Here is a 25,870-nt window from a genome sequence, read left to right on the forward strand (position 1 = left end):
TTTTTATCATAATTTACCATAAAACGTACATTTAAGACAAGGAATGACATGGTTTAATGTTTTTAAAGTGATATATATGTATTATTTTCCAAAAAACGTCCAAAATTGCAGGGAAGGGGTCTTTAAACTATCGATCAGTAAAATATGAATATGTACTATAAAACAACCGCGCCAACACTGTTACTGCTTATGCGTCACTTCCGCTAAAGGTCATGAAAAGGTCATTCGGTAGGTGGGGCGTGCGGCGAAGAAAACCTTCGAAATCGAATGCGATAAAAACAAATAAATAGAAGATGAAGATGTGTTAATTTTGTATTAGTTAAATGATTTTTAATGAACTTAGTATTAGATTAGTATTGTCACCTTAATTATTCTTTAAGATCACAAACTATATTTAATGTAAAAATAATACTATATGGTCCTATTGCAATAACTTTTTTCGTCTTTAAATAGGTAGCCCAATGTAAAAATTTAAATTAATGATGGTACTTTTTCTTTCAGTTAATCAAAAGGAACTTACTAAACATAACCTTTTGCAATTTAAATGATTGAAATCGGATTATAAATTCAAAAGTTATGGTCCGTTAAAGTGCCCAAAAAACAATGATTTTTTCTTAAAAATAGATACAACAGCAGGCCTTTAAGGATTTTAGGGGCAAGGCCATTTGGCCTCTGGTTTTCGTTGGTTTGAGGGGCACAGAGGCCAAGTGGAAGGGCACCAAGGCCATTTGTTTTAAATCGAAGGGGCACCAAGGCCAAAATTAAAAAATATTTTAATAACAAGGCCAAAATAAAAAAATTTAGCTTGGGTGGAATTTAAAAAAAAAAAAAATTCTACCAATAAAAATGTTTAAGGGGATTTCCCCTATTCATCAGATAGCGTAGTTAGTAGTAGTAGTAGAAAAGGACTGTCTACATCTTTTTGTATTTCATATAAATATTAATTTCGTGTATTTACAATCTACAGTATATAAATAATAATTAACGTACGATGTTTAGCGTTTACAGTCCTGTGTTGAATGTTTCGTTTAGTTTCAAACAATGCAATCAAAAAAGGCATGTGAAGCCAACCAAAGCCCAACAGGTAAAGACTCTAACAACAGCAAGCTACTTAGCCTAACTTATACGTAATAGCTAGTAGTAGCGGACGGAGAAAACATAATACAAAAACAATTGGTTTGTAGGCCTTAACTACAACTATTCATACACAGAGTTTTAACCACGGTAAAAATCAAGCCAATGACATGTTCTTCTCATCGTTCTACTCATATCTGAGTACTCGTGACCATTCTGATGAGGTGTCTCCATTCTTGCCGATCTTGAGCTTCATTGTAGCAACTGATTATTGGTCGGTTTGCAGCACCACTTATACCATCAATCCATCTGAGTCTCTGTCTTCCTCTTTTTCGTTTCCCCTCAACTTTCCCAAACATAATCATTTTCTCCATACTATCTCCATTAATGTGCCTTTCTTGCCTATTTCGTGCCTTACACTTTCATTAGTTCTTCTGGCAGTCCAAGAAATACCTAGAAGCTTTCTCCAGCACCACATCTAAAAAGCTTCAATTCGTTTTTGATCTGCAGCATTAATTACCCAAGTTTCACATGCGTACGTTGCAATTGGAAAAACTAGAGCTCCGATTAATCTAATTTTTGTTGCCTTGCTGATGCTTCTGTCTTTCCATATCTTGTGCATTAAACACATTGATGATTTTGCCATTGCCAGATGATGTTTGATCTGGCACCGATTTGGACCACTTACAAGTTGTCGCACTCATTTCTGATTTTTTTTAAACCTGATTGAATATAATACACTGAACATTTTTTGGGTCATAAGATAGAAAATGAGTATATTATTGTTAGATAACTGTTGATTTCATCATTTCAGGTAAATTTTTGATAATTGATTATTATTAATTCACATGCATGAATTCGTTCAAATTGTGAAATTGGCCAACGTCCATTATTAAAACTTGATGTGGCCATATTGATATTCTAGGCATTTTGTCTTTTATTGCAGTGAGCAGATACGGATTGGAATAACTGTTTCTAACAAAATGAGTACATCAACAAAGGGTAGCAAACCCGGAAAAAAACAAGGTGAACGTCCATTCTATGAGAAACAGACAGACAAAGAAACCAGCTCTGATATCATCAAACAAGCCAGAGTATCACTGAGACCTGTAGATACAGAACGACCGTTTACACCACAAAATAATGATCGAAGACTCTTCCCAACATACGGCAGATCAAATGAACGTCCTCCCTCTGTGTTTAGGTATTTCTGCAGTATTATAACTTTTCATGGTTACAAAAAAACACTGTCTTACGGTACTGAATCACTGTAGAAAACTTATATAATTGGTGTTGATTGTTCAGCAAGGGTTTTTAGGATGCGAGCGTTTATTCGAGGGAGGCATATTTTTTTGGGTGTAATAATATATGGCAACATATATAATCAAATAAATGCCTTCTAGATATAAAAAAAATGCAACACAATTAATATTAATACAGTACAAAAATAGAAATGTTGAAATACAATATGGTGGGGGCTTTCTAAAGTTCTAAAAGGGAATTTATTCGAGTTGAGGAGAGGACTGGCTGTTTATTTGAATAAATACAGTATTCAATATTCTATTGGCTGTATTAATAACTTTTTCTAGATCAATTACGCTCATGCAATTAACTCACACAGCAAAACAAAAAGTAATCACCCTTATAACCATAGCTCCGAAAAACATTGTTAACCACACTGGGTTGGCTTAGCCAACATGTCTTTGCTTGAATTTAAACGTTTATTTTGTCTTTTTATAAGTGAAAACGTTATCTCTCTTCTTTGTTTTTTATACATTATGATTAACTTTTAAACTACAAAATGGCCTATTCAAAATCTGATTTTATTAATCTTCATTTGTCATGATTTAGGGGACAATACACATTTGACTTGGCACGTAACATGTTAACATTGCTAACCTTTTTTGAACAGTTTCCTAGTATTATTAGTACCCCAATTTAATTTCTTTGATAATCTATTGACATGAGAAACCCATTTTTTGTGTATTTGTGTGTGTAATTATAGCTTGGATTCAGCTCATTTTCTTGGAAGTGATTCACAACCAAATTCTGAAAGTAGTAGTAGACTGCCATCTGGAAGTAGTCGTGCTCCCTCTGGAAGTAGTAGACTGCCATCTAGAAGTGGTCGACCGCCTTCAGGTGGTGCTAGGCTTCAACCTATCAACCATATTCCTGTAAGATAAGAATTGTATTTATTTTATTAACTTCCATCCTATAAACAACTAATACTAGTACTAGTATTCCTTTACCACTGTCATGGAGATTTGATACATAAGACACTTTGGTGTGTCATTAATTTCATAGGTCTTGATTGTCACATTTATTCACCCAAAAGCAGGGTTGTCATTGAGAAATACAATACCGTAATATGTAGTGCCAATCATGCGGGGTACATAAGGTAATCATGAGTTTCTAGTAATTGGCAATAGGTAGGTAATAAATAAACTTATAATGTGTAAACAGGAATAAATTGCTAAACAACCCCAAACAATTGTTGTTGAGCAAATATACTACATAAATTTACTTTCTTTCAGGAAATATGTTCATCAAGTCAAGCTGAAATATTGCAGATTTCACCACCTAAATTACCCAAACCTCCTGGAGAACAACTTTTAACCACAAGGTCAAGATTGAAACTATTTAACAGAGATGGTTAGTACTTTACTTCTAATATACTGTACTAACTGTATTACTTTAACAGCTATTTTAGACTCGCGCTTGCCATAATATCGACATGGGTTTGTGGTGCAATCCTGCATCATTACCAAAGATCGTGATTGTCAATAGCGAAAATGGGACATTAGCTGTTTTGATTTTTAAAGACCACATGTCAAAGAATTCACATATTGTAGATTTTTTGTACTTATATGCTAGATAATAATTACTAGAATAAGAATAAAGTAGTAACTCAATCGAATTCATATTTTAAAAATATTTTTTAATAACATTGTTCATAATTGGGACAAATTCCACTGTTAATTGAACCATGGGACTCATCTCTCAGACTATCCACCCAGAATTCAAATGATGAATACATATTTTGAAGTGTAAATTTCTTAACAGGACCTAGTACATATTTAAAATTAAAAAAAATTTTGTTTAGTTCCACTACTTCCACAACCACTGGAAAGAAGAAATTCAAACCCCACACCACCAACCAAGTCACCAGTTGATTCCCGTAGGGCGCATAGTGGACCAAAAGAACGAACCAAAAACTTTTATGAAGAGCGAGGTGAAGGTGAAGGAGCTGAACAGATAAGGGTTCTTTCTGCAGAGGCTTGTGTAAATCAAGAAAGAAGGTATGACTATCTGAGTACAAACATAACATAGGGGCCATGGGGATTTCAGGGAAAATCATTTAAAGATGTATTGTCCCTTTGTCCCAATTCCAAAAAAATATTTTTAAAAAAATTTCGAAAAAAGTGGGTCATTTTGAAGTATCATAATAGTTATTAACTTTCACCAAAAATTAGTCGAAAAAAAAAATCATTTAATGAAATACAGACGTTTTTTTGATCAAAAAATAACTTTGACTTCCAGTCAAAGTTTTTTCAATCAAAACATATCTCATAATGCAACGTGCTTGTTTGGCTACTCTGTATGCATACCTGTAATCATAAAATTTCCTCGCGATCTGTGTGAAAACACCTTCGCAACTGTGACGAGTTATAAACAATCCTAATTAGCATCATGCATAATGCATACTCGTGGTTTGAAATCTTTGTTTACTTTTGCTCGCGACAATTTTTCAGACGAAATTTAATATATATATAAACTTTATTTAGACACGAGACTGATGTGCAGTACAACTCGTTCAATCAATATTGATTGTTTTTACACAAGTTCGTGATACTGTATTACAAAAAAAAAAAAAAATCAACACCATATAAATACGACAGAAACGAAAAAATTGAAATTGAAAAGAAACAAAATTACAGCAGAATCCCCTTCATCTGACACCTCTATTTAGGGTACACCATACCGGTACTTCCTGTGTAAACGGAAACCCTTATCGAAGGGATTCTACTGTAATACATAATAAATCTTTTTGATTTCATTTACCTTAAAATAAATTAGTGATAAAACACACATTTTATATAGTATTTAGCCATTTTAAAAGTTGGATGTACACCATCGTAGATTACCATACCATTATGTTTTACAATGCATTTTTCAGATACGTTTTAAACAACTTAACTGAATTTGGAAGGGTATCAACATTGAGACTATTCCATATAATTGCTCCACGATAAGACAGACTTTGTTTTTTAAAATCGGTTTTTGGCTTCGGGATGAATAGATGTGTATCACTGTGCCTTAGATTATAATTTATATCATTGTATGTAAATACATTATTTAGGTAAGGTGGGGCATTATCTGTCAAAACCTTATATATAACCATACAACATTCATATCTATCTTGATAAAATAAAGGTGACCAATTAATTTGTCTTAGTGCCTCACTACTAGGTGTGTCCCATGTTAGACCACACACGATTCGAGCTGTTCTGTTTTGGATAGTTTGAACTCTTTTCATTAGAGTTTGACTACTATTTCTCCAAATTATGTTACAATAGCTCAAGTAAGGTATTACAATAGAGTTTGCAATATGTTTTAATATGTTTTGTGGAAAGTAATAGCTACATCGTCTGAGCATACCCAATCCATTTAGAGCTTTACCTCGAATGTATTCAATCTGATTTTTGCATGATAAATGTTCGTCTATTATGATACCGAGATGTTTGCAATATCGAACGCGTGGTACAACATCGTTATCTATATTAACTGATCTATTTTTTTCTTTGGTGGTTGCCAATCGGTTTGTCGATCCGATCAACATGAACTCGGATTTAGAGACATTTAGACTCAATTTATTATTTTTTAGCCAATCGTCGATTTGTATAAGTTCTTCATTTATACTTTGGTATATTTCATTTTCATTTTTTGAAGAACAATAAATTATAGTATCGTCAGCATACATACTTATTTTACATTTGTTTGCAACTTTCGATAGGTCATTTATATATAAGAGGAAAGCAAGTGGGCCCACGATTGACCCCTGAGGCACTCCACATTGGATGTGTGTATAGTCAGACAATGTATTATTTACATTTGTGAATTGCTTTCGCTCAGACAGATAGCTCTCGAACCATTTTAAAACATATTTACTTAAACCATAAAGTCTCAATTTGCTTAATAGTATGTTATGGTTTACCGTATCAAAGGCCTTTTTAAAATCTAGTAAACAGATTCCGACCAGCTTACCCTCGTCTATTGCACTATACCAGTCTTCCGTCACTTTTGTAAGTGCAGTAGATGTTGAGTATGATGGTCGAAAACCTGATTGATTTATACATAACAGATTGTTATTATTCAAAAAAGCATAAAGTTGATTAAAAACGACTCGTTATACTTTCTGTACCTTTTCCAGAGTGATTCATTTTTAGAATGTTTACATTCTCTTTTGAGTTTATCTCTTTCTCTCATATTTCCAATTACATCATCAGAGAGCCAAGGAGTTGTTTTTTTACGTACCCTGTGTTTTTTCCAAGGAGCATGTTAATCTAAAATGTTGGTTAGTGTAGTTTCGAGAAGTTTGGTACTCTGACTTACGTCGCCACTGGCGGTAATACCATTCCAATTTACCATTAATAAATCGTTTAAAAAACTGTCTTCATTAAATTTTTTAAAGTTTCGTTTCATTTTATAATTATGATCCTGTTTAATAATTTTATTTGTTTTATTGGAATCTTTATTATTTTTCGCCCCTTTCCCTATTATAGCGAATGGCATTGAGTGGTCACTTAAGCCGACGTGGATAACTCCAGACTTTAATATTTTAGAAACATTTGAGAAATACATAACATCTATTAATGTAGAGGAATGTTTTCCTATACGTGTTGGTTCTTCAATGATCTGTTTTAGATTAAAACTTTCACTTAATTCAATTAGTTTCTTTGTGTAGCAATGTGGATTGTCAGACATAACGTCACAGTTTAAATCTCTCATCATCATAATATCTTTGTGTTCCAGTTCAATCTTTTGAAATATATTTTGTAAATATTCAAAAAGAACTGCTGTAGTATTTGGAGGTCTATACCACAATAGAACAATTAGATTTTTACATTTATCACGTACTATTTCAATAGATAGGAGTTCGAGTTCATTACACATTAGATCATTCCTAATTTTGTGGTTGGTTTTTAGGTTTATATAGAGTGCTACACCTCCACCTTTTTTAGTTTTACGTCTATCTAGTCTGTGTAATATATAATTGTCAACATGAAAATCTTCATCAATAAATGTATTATCTAGAAATGTTTCGCTTAAACCAAAAACATTGAAATTGTTGTTATTTTAGAATACGTTGCAATTCATCAAAATGTAAGTCTAGGCTACGTATATTTAAATGTGCAAATATAAAACCCTTTTGATTTAGTTTCTCAAATATATGAGGATCTTTTTTTACTATTTGGTTTATATCTGTTATTGTATTATTCCTATCATTTATTACATATGAGTGGTTATCATTAATTAATACATCGTCTATGGCCTGGGAACATTCAGTAGTATTGTTAGTCTCTTTTTCGGACTGTGACTTTAATGTACTTCTTAGACTCTTTGGTCAATTTTTTCGTTCGTAATAATAATGATAGTCCACATTTCCAGCATGGTTCATACATATAGTTTGACTCTTTGGAGCCATAACTAGTGTTGGTAACTGTCATTTCTTGCTTGTTGATTATAATAACCATGTCTATTTCGTTTCCAGGGGCGTGTATTTTGATTTCTGTTTGTTTGACATTCTTGAGCATGTTGCCTGGATGATGATTTCTCTGTATATTGAAATTGGAGATCATCAATATTTTCAGAGAATAGTTTAGCTAGTCGTATTGATCCTGTTATGTTGAAATGTAAGCCATCAATGAATAGGGATTCATCAACTGAGCCACATTGGTACACACATTTTGATGAGATGTTTATGAAGCCAGTATCCAGCCGTGTACTGAGATCGCTAAGTGCTGTATTTACACTTTGAATATCATCCATATGATTTGGGCGTGGAGGAATTGCTGATATATAAAGCTTCGATGTTGGTGACTTCATCATGACCATCGTGATTATTTTTTCCATTGATTCTTGGATTTCTGTTACCACCTTACCATTTGAGACATCATTTGTCAATGTCTTTTAATCAAATTAATTTACCTGTTAATTACGTAAAACTGTTGTTTTTGGCTCAAATTTTCGATATTTTTCGAAATATTCTCAATTACTTTGATATGGCCAATTTAAATTTATAATATTTTGACCTTTATTTTTTTTGTGTTTCAAAGGACAATACATCTTTAATATAATTTGAAAAATCTCTGCAGTGGGAAAGCCAGTTGACAAATCGTGTCAAATTTCGACTCGGAGAGGGCACCCCACTTTTTTAATTTGGTTCAAAATTGCTAAATTTTAGGGTGTTACTGTTAGAAAAAAACAATATTTCTGAATTGTGCTTGAGGAAAAATATTATTAGTTAAATATTCATAAATGGTTTTAATATCTTGTCAAGTAAAATTAAATGTCTTTGAACAAAACGATAATCTGCCAATGTCTTTTTTCCGAAAACTTGTTCTGTACACTTTGTATAAATCTAGAAGACTGGGCAAGAGAAATAGAGTTGAAAATATCACTGCAGAATTCAAGATTCGACCTACAGTAACTAAAGATTTGTATAAAATAACTATGAAGAATCCATTCAGTTTTGGCTACTCTAGTTGACTTTGTTGACGTCCTCTCTAACCTATGCCTATGAATTTTTTTAATAAACTTAAAATAATTTTTTTTCCAGTCAGCGAACCAGTAATGTCAGTTTAACACCCAGTGAGAGAAAGTACTCATCAGGCAGAACTACAAAATCAGGTAACATTAACAATTTTTAACATACAGTACATTATACAGAACTCACAGTATGTATGATACAGCTATAGAAAATCTATTATCGATCGATATTACATTACATTGTCATTTATTTTGAGATGAGGAAACATGATGTCAATTTCAAAGCGCTTTAATACAATAACCGATTATCTGGTGAATATTATTTGAAGTAAGGTGTGTTTTTAAAAGTTAACATTTGTCACCAACAATGAGTTATTGTATTGTTTAGTAAGGTTATATTCCATATAGTCGGGCCAAGCTGATCGATAAACAGGAGGAACAAAAAGTTTGGAACATCGAGACCAGTATTTCTACAATTGTATTTACTGTCTAGTTCACACATGTAAACAGGCGCAGGGCCATTTACACCATTATCTTCTATATATAAATTATTGTTCATAGTTCATTTAATTTGTCCAAAAGGAAATTCATGTTGAAATACAATTGCTCAAAATTAGTTGAAGGTTAGTAACACAGAAAAAGACAATAATATTTTAAAAATACATCATAGCTACAAAATTACTCATTAATCAGGGAGTTGTAATTAGAGGGAATGGCATCGATTTTATCAACCGATCTATAGCCAATCAACGACCAGCCTTGTTCTATCACCGTTTTTATGTCTTTTGTTCCGAGGGTACTTTTCCGATAAATATGTGCCCTCTCTTGAACAAGTGTTTGCATGCGTAGTGGAAATTATTTGGCTTTGCTGTTCAATTATAAACTTATCTTGAGACAATTTTTCTATCAATTCATTAAAAAAAATCTTTTAATTTCTAATTTTCCGTTCAAAAGTTATATTTATTTGAAGTTCTCAATTATATGTTTGTTCACACACCCGAATTTTAAAATTTCATGAATTTTTAATAAGTTTTAAAGCTTATATTTAATAATTTCCGCATGTTTCTCCATTTATATTATACCCAATGCCAGGTGGTTCAACAATTTGTTTTCTTCTTTTATTTTCATAATTTTTTTATTTTTTTATAGTTTCTTACAGAAACATAATTTTAATGTAAACACATGTATTTTCAGTTTTGGTAATAAGCTTTAGATTTAGGCTAAGCGTGTTGGCTTGTTGGGATCTGGATCTTGATGAATACTGACGAAGGACCACATGCTAGCATATAGCTACTAGCTACAGTAAAACATTATGCCATTGTGACCTGAAGAAAATAAAATGTTGTTCGTGTGCTATCTATTTTCTGTATACACAGTTTACACTATATACTGTATACATACTATATACAGTGTAGCATATAAATTACGAAACCTGCCTTTTATTCCAATTTTTAACATGATGACATCAGCATATTGAAACACGAACATTAAAATCTGGGATAAATTGAGGTACGAAGCGAGATGCGCTCTATTAAATATGATGAGCTATGACGAAAAAAGCATTCCTGTATTTTATATTTGGGTGGCCATACGATATACGTCTCAACACCCGAGTGGTAAAAATTTTACATGAATTCACATCAACAACTTGAGGCAAAAAAAAAAATGATTGTGTTGGCCATGCCGGACCGACCCTAAGCTGACAAAATGGTTTTTTTTTAGCCAAATGGTGATAGCGAAATCAAATGTAAAAAAATGTCTTATATGCCAAATTGGCGAATATATTTCACCTCCTCTGGACTTGTCAAAAAAACACATGCAAATCGATCACGTGACAACCTGAATACACGGTTATCAATTATGGGGGATCCAAGTTTTAACTAAATACACGCTTTGATTACACAGTGGTTGAGAAACGTTTTTAATTAATGGACTTCAATGTTGATCAGCTATTTTTTTTTAAAGAAAATCGCTTATAATGATAAGTTTGATAACAAAATCCAGGTTGTGGTCAGTATGTATGTACCTTACTGTTCTAATCATACTGCTTGTCTAAGGGTCTGTTTCTGCTTAAAAAATAAAAATAATGATTTTTCCTAAGTACCACAAACCACAGGATTGGCTATGTTACCGTTAATCAGTTATCTGGTAATTGCTTTTTAAAAATCACGTCATCCATACCCACAGTGCACTTCAAGTTATGGAAGGCCGATGGTGGGATAGTGTGGGAAATATGTTTATCTCAAAATATCAACTCTCAAAATCTAGACCTCGAACGTTGGAACGAAATCCATTTTCTAGGCCTTTTTTGAGCTACTGCTTACGGCCTACACTGTGCGACTCTAACATATAATGAAGTTTCCTGCACAATCTTCTGACAAAGTTTGACCTAGGTCAAAATGTGCTATTTAATGTGTTGCAGCTAAAAACTGCTCTGTAATAATCTGTTAAAACATTCAATCGATTGAGTGTTTTTAATCGGTAATATCATTTTGCGCCTCAGTATTTTTTTAAGTGTTTGTTTTTTTATGCATAATTATCATCATTATTATTATCATCATTATTATTATCATCATTATAATTACCATCATTATAATTATCATCATTATTATTATCATCATTATTATCATCATTATTATCATCATCATTATAATTATCATCATTATTATTATCATCATTATTATCATCATCATTATTATCATCATTATTATTATTATCATCATTATTATCATCATTATTATTATTATCATCATTATTATCATCATTATTATTATCATCATTATTTTCATCATTATTATTATCATCATTATTATTATTCATCATTATTATCATCATTATTATTATCATCATTATTATTATCCAGGGCTGCAAATTAAGGGGTATTTGGTCGCATTTGCGACCTAATTTTTCTGTTTGCGACTAAAGAAACAGAATAGGTCGCGCATAGCGCGACAAGATCGTCTGCTTGTGCGAGTTGTTTCATATTGAAGTCGGGTGTGTTTTCCCTATTTCAAACACTGTGTAATTTAATCTCTCTACTACGGAAGGCTCAGGAGTTTCCACTAGTCACCGCCGTCGCAAAGGAGTCAGGTTCATTGAAGCGTACAAAGCCCCTAAACATTTTACACTCGTTGTGATTGGAAGTTCGTCCATTTATTGCATGCTGCCTTACCCAATCACACAAAAGGACACCAAACACACAGCCCAGTGTGACGCGCGGACGACACAAACCTCGTGGAAAATCACCTCCGTTTTAAAGAAGGAATATAAAATCAATTGTACCGCCGTACACAGAAGTTAGCCAGGGCGGGCGCGGTAGATACAAAGGATTGTCGCCGCGCAGTCATCAGCATTTTTTAGGCAGTATAAATGGTTATATCATGATTAATAAATAATGTAATTAATGATATATATAATAATATCTATTCATTATATAGATTAAACAGCAGTAGTGTTTATCAGTAGATTTAATACTTTATTCCAGATTCTGATTATCGAAAATTATATATCAGAGAAAATACCGCAACTTTTCCTATGAAGTAGCTTCGTAGATAAAACGGGCTACGTTGTTGGCTTTGTAGGTTACATTGTTTGGCTTCGTTAGTAACCTCAATAAACAACCTCACGATGTTCTTAGTAAGTAACAAGGTGTGAAAATTATTATTTAATGTGTTATTTTTGACTGGCGGAGGAGGACCAATTTGTACATTACTATGAAATATATAATATAATAGTTTTTATTCGTAAATATTTCATTCGTGTGTTTTTTTACTCTCAACGGCAAATATAAATTTCCCACAATGTAAACGTAGAGACACGATCACAATGAACTATGCCAACTAATAAAAATAATATAGCGAACGTCCAGTCGATCCAGAAACATGCAAACAAAAAGATCGTAAACAATTCATTCTAAATATAGTATCAGAACGTTCAATCGGTCGCTCAAAAAGACTGCCGACAGAAGACCGTAATTAATACAAACCTAGTTTTTTGGTCACATGTCATGACATGACGCGATACTCTGTTTTACCACCGCAAACCTCTCGCATGTTTTTTTTACTCGGTACGAGGGGGTGGCTACAAAACAGTGTACCTGAATTTTGCATCACATGAAACGTAATACAGCTCTAAACTGTTCCCACGGTTCGCACGTTTTTCCCCAAATTCTGGTCAGGTCTTTTGTCGTAATAATAATTTACAAAGGCCTATGTTAAATCTTAACATGGAATATATATTTATTTTGCATATATTTTGTTGGTGTCCTAGCCAAGGTGTTGTTGTTTTTATAATTCGCTAAACCAAGGTAGGATTGCCGCCGAAACTCTCTCTGCGTGAGCTGAGGGCCTCGGGCCCGATTTCGTCTCGTCGGCGGATGTCCTGCCAAATTAGGACAACCGATGTGTAGGGCGGCTACAAAAATTAACGTCTAGGATTTTAATTAGCCAACAATACATGTTTGTTTCCATTGTTTATGCTCCTAACTACTAAAGGCGATGACATTGGTGTTTACAAATTACTAACCCTACGAACCACCGTACGATCGACGCGTAGATATTATCATAAAATCGTAGGCATGGCAACGAACAATACTTTGGAAATTACAGGATATGTTTAGCCATAGAGGAAATTTTTTCCTCCATTGTTTAGCGAACAATGACCTACGATCTATTTACGCGTAGGCTACGTAAGGTTACGCGTATATACAAAGCAGTAATTTCTTTCTGTACCGTAAAAATAATAGATCTTGCGTGAATATAAGTGGCGCATCAGGACCAGTGCCTAAATGTGCATAACCCAAATTAATTGAATTCTTCAGTGCTGAATTTTTATGTGCTCAGAAATCGATTGAAACAACCTATAATTACTCAAAAATCCCCCCCCCCCAAAGCGGGGCCATTGGCGGCCCCCTGACCCCCAGCCTAAGGTTGTACTGTATTTCATTTTTATACACCACACACGCGGATGGGGTTTGAGGGAAGGGGGTTAGTTGTCGATGAAAAGGTGCTACTAAAAAAATTGGTGGTGCTACCAAAAATTATTATGAGCCATCATACAAATTTGATAGTGCTACCAAGTAAAAAAGTTAATTTGCAGCCCTGTTATCATCATTATTATTATCATCATTATCATCATCATCATCATCATCATTATTATCATCATTATTATTATCATTATTATTATCATCATTATCATCATCATTATTATTATTATCATCATTATTATTATCATCATTATTATCATCATCATTATTATCATCATCATTATTATTATTATTATCATCATCATTATTATTATTATCATCATTATTATCATCATCATTATTATCATCATTATAATTATCATCATTATTATTATCATCATTATTATTATCATCATTATTATTATTACAGTCAACTCTCCCAATACCGGACTCTCCCAAAACCGGAATTCACGAAAAACCGGACTTTTTTGGAGGGCCCAATTTGTCCCTATTCTAAATGTACTGTAATTTATTATGAACACCGGAATACCCAATTCCGGAATCCGGACAAATTATGAAGTACAAAACACGAAAATTAGCGTCTGAAAACCGGACTGACGGTTAAAAAACTCCAAATATTTACGAAAACAACGCAACATCGTCGTCGCTGACTCGGATTCACTACATTCACAATGTACAAAAGCTTTTTAACCATACCCTCACCAGGGAGCCTCACCATGCATGAAGTGCGCGACGTTTCGCGGTACGATCAAATAATGTTGCCATGGAGCACTACACTGTGATTGACAGGTCAGTTCATTGTTAACCCACCACGAGGCGGCAATTGCTTTGTTGCGTATCGAACTGCGGTGGGCTTTTTCACATCGAAGCGCTATGTCTCTATTGTATTTAGCAGGGAGTTGTTAACAACTCCCTGTTTTTTAGCATATGAATTGTTTTTTAATAAAGTTAAATTTACATTCCTGTGTCTTTGTTTTGTTTAAATTATTGTTAAATTCACAATTGCAATAGGACTTTAAATGTTTCACTAAAAACGGGACTAAAAATGTGCATCATTATAAATTTGGAAATCATTATGGCAAAACGTAAACGGAATGAACTTGACTTAACTAGTGTTAATAAACTTTGAAATGTTACCAATTAATTATTGTGTCATTATTGCTTGGCTCGTTTACCTAATCAATTTTCATCATTGCTATCAAATTACGTCAAAATAAAGGAGCTTAAAAAACATGTGGTCTAGGTGTGGGCGTTTTTATTTTATTATGACACCTCTGCACATGCGCATCAATCAAAGCCCTTCACCCATGCTGCTGCTGCTAGCTAGCTCACGAAAAACAATAAACAGACCGAAATTATGTTCACCGTACGTACGTACGTAGGCCTTTTTGCCGTTAAAAACACATTGAGAAACAATAATTTACTATTGTAACATGTTTTATTGGTACAGTAAATAATGTAACTTTTAAAAAAGGTAAATTGAATTACTGTAGCTTAATATTAATAAAGTAGGCCTAGGCCTATCAGTATTTATTTAATTAAAACTAGATTGACACAATCATAGCCTAGCCTAGGCCTTCCCTACGCTAGGAGACCGTACCGGGCAGCATTCGGTGACAACGTGATGACTTTAAAAATATGTTTTCAGGAAACCGGACTTTCGAAAAACCGGAAAATATATGCCCGCCCAAGGGTGTCCGGTATTGGGAGAGTTGACTGTATCATTATTATTATTATATAAAATAATTTAGCAAATTTCAAATTTTATCTGTTATTTTTAAGTTCACTACATACAATGAAGATGGTCTTCTATTTAATTGGCTTACAGGTATTGGAAGTCGAAAAGAAAAAGAAAGCCCAGAAGAATGTTTATTATGGAACACCAACATTTTGCCAATAGTTGAACAGCTAGTTCCTAAAAACAAAGGTATGGCTTATCTCTTCATGGTATATTGAGGTATATATTATAGAAAAACAAAAACATAAAATGTACAAAACAGCACTGAATACAAAGTACAAACAATATTTTAAAAATACAATCTATTTTGTAATTTGCGTGGGGTCATAAACTATGACATACTGTATGTCAAAATTTCAAAACTACCATAATGGAATTTTACATACATTTTAATTCAGGAAATGCATGCTAGATTTAACTTCTACAATTATAATGATTTTTTATTTTGTATGACAAATATAAAGAATACATTGGTGTTTAAGGTAAAAGAAAAAACAAGCATACCAAAGTACATAGACATACAATCATTGATATTAAAGTATGGTCATCTGTGTGGATCACAGAGCTTCAAAAGCCTCTGCTAAGAGGGATTCAAATTAAATCATACCAACCATTCTGGTGGTGAGTTCCTTGGCTGAGGTTATAAAGATTATATATATATCCTCGGTTTAGCAAAATATAATCAGTATTCAAATAGTAACCAATCGAAATCTAAAGAAATATCTATTATTATTACGATTGATTCTATAATAATATACAATATAATATGAACAAATAGGCTAGACATATAAGAAATATTATTTTATACATTTTTTAAAATAAAACCATATACTGTAATTGGCTACTGTCATTGGACAGTAATCCGACACTCCCCTCTGTCAGTGATGGTATTCTGTTCTGATATTGTTAATGCTCTCGGCATAATATTTCTTCCAATCAAACGGCAACCATGCGGTTGATTTCGGGGGCAAAATAGCGTATTTTAACAAAATACGGATTTTCTTTAATGATTCTTTCCTTTAGTAACATCAATATTTTTTGGAAGTCATGTTCGTCTTCGAATCCAATTAAACTTTGTTTTGCAAAAATTGACTTCATGAATTGTGCGAGTAATTTTTTTGTGTATTTTTGTACCAATTTTTTAAAAATTTCTTTGTACATTTTCTCCAGACGGCCTAAACAGAGAATTTGAGATGATGACTGGAATGTAAGCTAAGAACACAAATCTAAAAATCATAATTAACACAATCATTTTTATTAGGTTGTATGCATTATCATGCATATATATAACCTTATTGATTCTGTAAGAATCTTTATTTATTTATTCTTTCCTTAGCACTATTTTGTCCGTCAATTATCTTGAGATCAATTTCATCTAGCCAAGTCAACTTTTCAGAGTACAGTATATTCCTTATGGCCTGGAATCAATTTGTTTATCTTTCATGGTGTGCAATAAAAATTACACGGTCTACGCACGATTAAACATTAAAGTTTTAATTAATTACACCTATTCTTTGAAGAAAAATGAATTTCATAAAACGGTTTGCATCAGTGAGTAAAACGTCGTGGCCATTGATATCAATGCTTTGTATGTTTGAGTTCGAATCGACAGGTTCGACAGGTGTAATTATTGAGTATGACCGCTTAAAGCTAAAAATCAAAACTACTGTAGACAAGAATGACATTACAAAACTAGCTAAACAAATACGAAACCTCCCACAAAAAATATTAAAAAACCACGAGATAAAAAAAAAATGTAAATAAAAAAAAAAAAAACACAAATAAAACAAATCCAAATAGGTGTCATGTTTCCGCTAACGAAAAATAAACCCAAAATATTTGTGTTCGAGTGCATCATCTAATTTCGAATACTTTTTGTGTTGATTTCAGAGCCCGTAAGCATTATTATTATTCCAATACTTCACATCTTAATTCGATAACTTACCAATTCATATTTTATCATTAAAATGTTTTAATCTGCTGACTGATTGACAAACGTCAACAATCACGTCCCTCTCATGCACGTTGTCACTTTCTTAGGTGCACCCTAGATTAATATTCACAGCACAAAGTCCCATATCCAGTATGACAATTTTTTTTTTTTTTTGATAATTTTGTCAGGGGCCGAAAAAAGTGCGCATATACTAAATCATGCCATGCGAATTATTATTAATGCAAAAAACCATGTTTGTAAAAAAGTAGCAAGTAGGTAACAAATGTCCCATACAAAAGAAATTGCAAAATACCAAAACTAGTAAAATAAAAATGTAAATGAATAAACTTAACAATTCATGTTTTTGCAGCAATGTGTTTTTCATTAGATTTTTTCCACTTTTTTATTTTATCTCTAATGTATCAAACACCCAAAATAATATAGTTCGGCATTTTATACTTTACAGACTTTAGCAATAAAAAAGTGACAAAAATTTGGTCTGTTCAGTATAAAAGTAATATTATTTAGACATCATTTTTATTCAAATTATTTAATAAGCACATCATCTTTTACAGATTCAGTATTTTTTATTTTTCAATTTCAATTGCAAAATTATGACATCAAAATATGAATTCTTGTTGTATTTTACTTCAAATACAAAAGTTATTCACTTCTGTAACAAAAAAAATTATATTTATTCATGTATAAAAAGAGAAAAGAAACATTTGCTGATAATACAGTATTATACAGTATTACATAGCCTATGTAAATACGCGAACGTGATTGGTTGAAACTGCATCACATGACTACCGCTGCGAGGATCGTAAATCGTATATATCCTCGAGAACGATGATATTGACTGTGTAATTTTCGCGTATTTTTCGTGTCCCCTGTCATTACATTAGGCGCAGGAGCCCCGGATAGCGTTACGTTTGAAAACCCCAAAAAGTGAGGTTTTCAACCATTAGCGGCATGACTGATGTGAGTGATTAATGTGTTTTACGGACGGTTTCAAGGACTATCCTACCAGTGGGCTGTTCACTGGTCAAATGATTGACACTTTGTATCACCGTTTGTAACTGGAGCTGTGACGACCTTTGTAACTGGAGCTGTGACGACCTTGCAAGAATACTAGGCCAGAATTTTTAATTGAAAAGTGCCTTGGTATTAACAATAACATGGAGATGGAAACAAATTTGTCTATCTTTCTTTCTAAAATAAATGGTCACTATAGTTTCAAACTAGGCTTAGTCCACCACATTAGTAATTACGAATCGAAACCTAAATTAAAATTGTTGGTATTCTTTGGCCGTTGTTTGATTAATTACATCTTCATGCCATGTTTTTTTTTCTCTAATGATTTGGCGATACGCTCCTATATTAATTAGGCCTACTAGCAGAGGGTTCGATGAGTTTTGAAAAGTTATGGAAATGTGGTCTAACATATAGCAATTCAGTTTTTTAAGGCCCTTCTTACTTGTCCGAGCCTTTGGAAATATTAAAAAGTTATATTAATATAATATATTCTGTGTTTTCATGTTTTGAGAAATTGTATATCATTTAAGATGTTTCGCGCTGCGCTTTTATTTGTTTCGCGCTTCGTCTTGTTCGAGCTTCCTCCGTACATACCGATAATTAATATGATTTTTCATTTCATTTTTGTACATTATTAACAAATAGCATACAGAACCCCATACAGAACATACCCTTCTCTGAGAAAACACTTGTGGGCGATTCCCCGACTACAACATGATGGAATAGCTTTGGAGACTTTGACTTTGGAGTAGGCCTAAATCGAAACGTCAAGGAACTCAACAGTTCTTTTCAGAACTAATATAGGCCTACGTGGTGTACTGCAAATTTATATCAACAAATATGTAACTTAGCACGTTTAAAATGGATAGCAAAACATATTTTTAAAAAAAAACCTGAATTATTTCAAACAGACAGCATATTAGTTCAAATGGATAGCACAATAGATAGCTCAATCAAATGGATATAACTATGATATAACTGTACTGTGCATTCTATATGGATTATCGGGTAGCACATTCTTTCAAATGGATAGCACATTCTTTCAAATGGATAGCACATTCTTTCAAATGGATAGCACATTATTTCAAATGGATATATAGCACATTAGGTAGCACAATCAAATGGATATAGTACTGTACATTATTCTATGATTATCGGGTAGCACATTCTTTCAAATGGATAGCACATTAGGCCTATTTCAAATGGATAGCACATTCTTTCAAATGGATAGCACATTATTTCAAATGGATAGCACATTATTTCAAATGGATAGCACATTGGGTAGCACAATCAAATAGATATAGTACTGTACATTATTCTATAAGGATTATCGGGTAGCACATTATTTCAAATGGATAGCACATTAGGTAGCACAGTCAAATGGATATAGTACTGTACATTATTCTATACGGATTATCGGGTAGCACATTCTTTCAAATGGATAGAAAATTATTTCAATTGGATAGCACATTCTTTCAAATGGATAGCACATTATTTCAAATGGATAGCACATTATTTCAAATGGATAGCACATTAGGTAGCACAATCAAATGGATGTAATTGTACTGTACATTATTCTATACGGATTATCGGGTAGCACATTCTTTCAAATAGCACATTATTTCAAATGGATAGCACATTATTTCAAATGGATAGCACATTGGGTAGCACAATCAAATGGATATAGTACTGTACATTATTCTATAAGGATTATCGGGTAGCACATTATTTCAAATGGATAGCACATTAGGTAGCACAATCAAATGGATATAATTGTACTGTACATTATTCTATAGCCTACGGATTATCGGGTAGCACATTCTTTCAAATGGATAGCACATTAGGTAGCACAGTCAAATGGATATAGTACTGTACATTATTCTATAAGGATTATCGGGTAGCACATTCTTTCAAATGGATAGCACATTAGGTAGCACAATCAAATGGATATAGTACTGTACATTATTCTATACGGATTATCGGGTAGCACATTCTTTCAAATGGATAGCACATTCTTTCAAATGGATAGCACATTGGGTAGCACAATCAAATGGATATAGTACTGTACTGTACATTATTCTATACGGATTATTAAGAGGAGTGTTGCAGCGCCCATGTGGCGGCTCTATATTGCTCTGTGCATAACTTCGTATCTGTTTGCAGATGGTTTTTTTTCATCAAATAAGTTTTACTGGATGCTGGAATAGCAAATTGAGCACCATATATTCACAAATTTCTTATGTGGAAATAATCGTATCTTGGAGTAAATCGCAGTTGTTTTTCTTGTTGTTTCCTGAAGTTCAGCTAGGCCCTGCTTGTGCCTTTATTGTTTTAATTCAAACTCATCACTGCCCAAGAACAATGGTCTACTAGCATCAGTGGGAAGCTAGCCCTGTACTTTCAATCTGACTGTGCATATTGTTATGTAAATGACCTTGTACACCTCATGCTTGAAGATCTGCTGTTGTCATGCTAATTAGCTATAGCTCTGAGTTTCTTCATGGTTTACAGGGCTGTGTAACCAACAACAATAACAGTTGTGAACTTCTTGAAGAATCTTGCTTAATTATACAATCTTTTAAGTTGAACTCCAGTAGCTGTAGTATCCACCTATTACCAAGGAGGCCAAAAAGAAAAACCAGGCGTGGTACAAGAGCTGGGCGTGACAAACACACTAAAAACAATCTATCATTTCCGGACTTATCATCAAACTCTCTCTTATCTAAAAACAATATTAAATTTTGCAGTATTAATACAAGATCCGTTCGGAACAAAACAACAGAATTTGTGGATTTCGTTATCGAACATAATCTGGATGTTGTTGCCCTTTCGGAAACGTGGCTTAAACCAGAAGACACATCAGTTATAGGAAATATTACACCCAACGGATACTCTCTCAAACATGCTCCCCGTGCTGGTACTAAAAGAGGTGGTGGAGTTGCACTTCTTTACAAGGAAAGCATAGCGGTTAAATGTTATGACACGGGATTATTACCAAAATCATTTGAACTGCTAAATGTGGAAATAGTCAGCAATGCATCCTCAGTTTTCCTCGTAGCAGTATATCGTCCTCAAAGCAAATCAACGGGTTGCAGTCTAAATGTTTTCACTGAAGAATTCTCAACTTTGGTTGATCACTATGTATTGAAGCCGGCTCCCATACTATTCGTTGGAGACTTTAACATCCATGTGGATATGCCAAATGATGCAGATGCAATTCATTTTCGGAATCTACTTGTAGCAAGCAGTCTTCAATTCAACAGCATGTGTCTACACCTACACACCGACATGGTCATACATTAGACTTGCTGATCACTCGTTCATCTGATCCTCCTGTTTTCTCAAACCTTAATGTCATTGATGGTATATCAGATCACTATGCAATCACATGTAATCTCCTTATCAAGAAGCCACCCGTAATCACTAAATCCATCGAAACTCGTCATTGGAATGCTATAAATTTTGAGACATTATGTAAAGATATCACACAGTCTGATCTCGGAACTTCGCTCTCAAATCTTGATTTATCAAGTAAAGTACGACTATATGTCACCACTTTGAGTGAACTTCTTGACAAACACGCACCACCGAAAAAGAGAACAGTAAAGGTCCAACCAAACACTAGTTTGTATAACAGTGACATCTATGCTGAGAAAAGAACAAAGCGTAAGCTTGAAAAGAAATGGAGAATCTCTCATCTGGAAATAGATCGTCAAGCTTACATTGCACAGAAGAGGAATGTAAATTCCATGGTAAGAAAGGCAAAGGCCAACTACTACATGGCTTGTGTGAAGAACATGCAGCAGATCAGAAAGGACTTTTTAAAATTGTTAACCAACTCCTTCATCATCGCCAGGTATCACCTCTCCCAGATAGTCTTTCTGACTTAGATCTTGCGAACAGGTTCTGTCAGTTTTTCACAGACAAGATCAAGATCATCAGAGACGACTTCAAGATTGATGACATGTCATTTAATGAGCCTGTGACAGCTGTTCATCAGCATCTCACAACATTTACACCAGCATCTCAAGATGAGATCTGCAACATTCTGATGAAATCACCAACAAAATCATGCAGGTTAGATCCAGTTCCTACTTCTATACTGAAGAAGTGTATAGACGCAGTCGTTCCAATAATAACGGAAATCATTAACCATTCTCTTAATACCGGCATAGTGCCAGATGAACTGAAAATTGCTCACGTTCTTCCTTTAATAAAAAAGCAAAACTTGGATCATAACACGCTGAAAAATTACCGCCCGGTGTCGAATCTTTCTTTTCTTGGAAAGACTCTGGAGCGTGTAGTGACATCACGCATTACTCCATATCTTCAAAAGCATAATTTAAATGAGAATTACCAGTCGGCATATCGTGCATGTCATAGCACGGAGAGTTCCCTTTTAAAGGTACAGAATGATTTGTTACAAGGAATGAATGATGGGAAAATAACGCTATTGGTGTTGTTGGATTTGTCAGCAGCGTTTGATACAGTTGATCACCAAAGACTGATAACCCGTCTGAGAAATCGCATTGGCATAAATGGTGTTGCTCTTAACTGGTTCCAGTCATATCTTACAGGAAGACGTCAGCTAGTCTGTATCAATGATGCATTCTCAGATGAAGCTTGCCTGGAATATGGTGTACCACAGGGGTCAGTAATTGGGCCTGGCCAGTTTTCCATTTATACGCTTCCCCTTGGTGACATTATTCGCAAACACAGTCTACATTTCCATTTCTATGCAGATGATACACAGATTTATGTGTCAGTAAATCCAGTGCAAAGGGATCTTGCTGCAGCAATCAGTAAGATGGAATCCTGTATAGAAGATGTTCGCAATTGGATGACAACAAATTACCTAAAGTTGAATGATGGAAAGACAGAGTTTATTATCGTCGGGTCTAAATGTAACATCTCCAAAATCAACATCACACATATCAGAATCGGAAACTCTAACATCGCTCCCTCATCGGTGGTCCGGAATCTGGGAATCATGCTGGATAGTAATCTCACTATGGAAGCACAAATAACAACTGTATCCAAAGCAGCATGCATATCGATTAGGAACCTTGGTCGTATTCGCGGTAATCTTAACAAGAAAACAGCTGAATTGATTGTACACTCATTTGTCACTTCTAAAATTGACATTGGTAATGCCTTGTTGTTTGGCATACCAAAATCTCAAATACAACGTTTGCAGCGCTTGCAAAATATGGCAGCTAGAATTGTAACTTATACAAAATCAAACGCTCACATAACTCCTGTCCTGATGGATTTGCATTGGTTGCCTGTTCAACAACGTATTAAGTACAAACTTGCGTTGTTTGTATTCAAGATCCTAAATGACAGTGCTCCTGCTTATTTATCTGACCTTGTGGATCGTTACGAATCATCCCGCAGAGGCCTACGATCATTGTCACAAAACCTTCTTCAAGAGCGTAGAGCGAAAAATCAGTGGGGTCAGAGATCTTTTTACGTTGCGGCCGCAAGTGTATGGAACAGCTTACCAGCAACAGTTAAATGCTCAACTAGTCTAAACAGTTTCAAGACCAACCTAAAGACGTCGCTATTCGCTGATGTTCTCGCACGTTGTTAATGCACAAAGCGCCATGAGCGCCACATGGGTGGAGGATACCGGCGCTATATAAGTTTTCATTTATTATTTATTATTATTATCGGGTAGCACATTCTTTCAAATGGATAGCACATTCTTTCAAATGGATAGCACATTATTTCAAATGGATAGCACATTAGGTAGCACAATCAAATGGATATAATTGTACTGTACATTATTCTATACGGATTATCGGGTAGCACATTCTTTCAAATGGATAGCAAATTATTTCAAATGGATAGCATGGATTTGGGTAGCACAATCAAATTGAGCACATTGGGTAACACATTGCATCAAATGGGAGCCTACTGTACAGTTATTCTATTGAATTGAATTGAAATATATATTTATACTGGGTAACCTCTTCAGTCAAAGACTGGTCTCCCAGAGGGCCCAGTTGGTGATCAGTGGCTGTGATGTACTAATACACCGGGGTAACCCCCCACTCGTCTCGAAAGATGTACTAGGTTCTTTAAAGTACACACGAGCTTGATGTGTATTTTATTATCGGGTGTAGCACATTAAAATTGAGAGGATAAGATGGACATCATAATTTATTATTAAGGGGGAAAACAGCAAATCCTTACTGAGGGGACACTCCTATAAAGCGGACATTAAGGGGACAGGGAACATTTAAGCTCAGTGCCAATGTTCACTCAATATATTTTCCATCACAAAATAACAAAAAATACGAAATATTTATATCCATTTATCGTTATTAAATAAAAATGGATATCATGATAATTATGATACTTTGTTTGTCTTGAAAGTTTTCATTGGTGAAACGTTGCCTGCTACATTTTGAATTTCCGAGTCCAGATCAGTATTGGTATTGGTTTTCCGTGATCTATTCTAACTAATGATATATCTGATAGATATCATCTAAGTGATGTTTTACATATAAGTTATAACGTTTAACTTTTCATTCTCCATACATTCAATTCTTTTAATATAGTTCTTGTATAACACCATATCAAGTAGTAGTAGAAATTATTGTAGGGTTTTCTTATTATTCAGTCAATTCAGTGTTTCTATACAGAAAAGAGTAGTCAGTGGCCTTAACATCAATTAATTGTATAATTTGCACCCAAGGTCAAATAGCAAGAAACTCAGGTCCAGTTACATTGGTGTTCATTGGTCAATAGGAAATGAACAGCACACTTATGGGTGGTGACAAAGTTTAGTTATTGATAAGTTGTCCTTGGGAAAAACACATTAGTTGGGTTGACCATGGGCTGACAGAGTTAACGACTTCGTAACGCTATCCGGGGCTCCTGCGCCTAATGAACATATAAATTATAAATTCTCGAGTTCGATGATATTGACTGTGTAATTTTCGTGTGGCAACACTCGCGTTTGCCGATAAATAAACAAAAGTCATCTACTGGATCTTGAACTTGGGTGGAATTGTCACTCCATCGCAAGACAACGCTTCAACCGCTGCGCCACTGAACTTGCTTGAAGAAATTAATCTTCTAAACTATTTAAGCTATGCATACATAGCGCCCTCATTTGTTATTAGTCCACCCTAAATGTGATGAAACACCGTTTGTGATTGGTCAATACTCACGGTGTAGTAACCTAGTAACTAGTACGCGCTGAACATCCGGTGATTCGGCTCCTCGAAGAGAAGTTAGAAGACGAATTATTTTATTTATTCGGCCTACCTGATTATAATATTATTATTAATATAGGCTTATTGATGGAAATTCTTCTGTTAATTTA

The 25,870-nt window shown here is 34.0% G+C and overlaps 1 protein-coding gene across 2 annotated transcripts in view; it reads left to right on the forward strand.

The window, feature by feature from the left end:
• The window catches only part of LOC140053863 (armadillo repeat-containing protein 2-like), an 89,851-nt gene that overhangs the window by 22,882 nt on the left and 41,099 nt on the right, over nucleotides 1–25,870 (forward strand). For both annotated transcript variants that reach the window (XR_011846461.1, XM_072098591.1), the window contains exons 2-7: nucleotides 2,021–2,278; nucleotides 3,080–3,248; nucleotides 3,609–3,726; nucleotides 4,178–4,373; nucleotides 8,915–8,985; nucleotides 15,657–15,755. Coding sequence is in view for 1 of the 2 variants with exons in the window: in XM_072098591.1 (XP_071954692.1) it covers nucleotides 2,058–2,278; nucleotides 3,080–3,248; nucleotides 3,609–3,726; nucleotides 4,178–4,373; nucleotides 8,915–8,985; nucleotides 15,657–15,755 (874 nt within the window). In the remaining variant the exon portion in view is untranslated. The remainder of the gene's footprint in view (nucleotides 1–2,020; nucleotides 2,279–3,079; nucleotides 3,249–3,608; nucleotides 3,727–4,177; nucleotides 4,374–8,914; nucleotides 8,986–15,656; nucleotides 15,756–25,870) is intronic.

This window comes from Antedon mediterranea, chromosome 7 (assembly GCF_964355755.1).
Source record: "Antedon mediterranea chromosome 7, ecAntMedi1.1, whole genome shotgun sequence".
NCBI classification, from domain to species: domain Eukaryota; kingdom Metazoa; phylum Echinodermata; class Crinoidea; order Comatulida; family Antedonidae; genus Antedon; species Antedon mediterranea.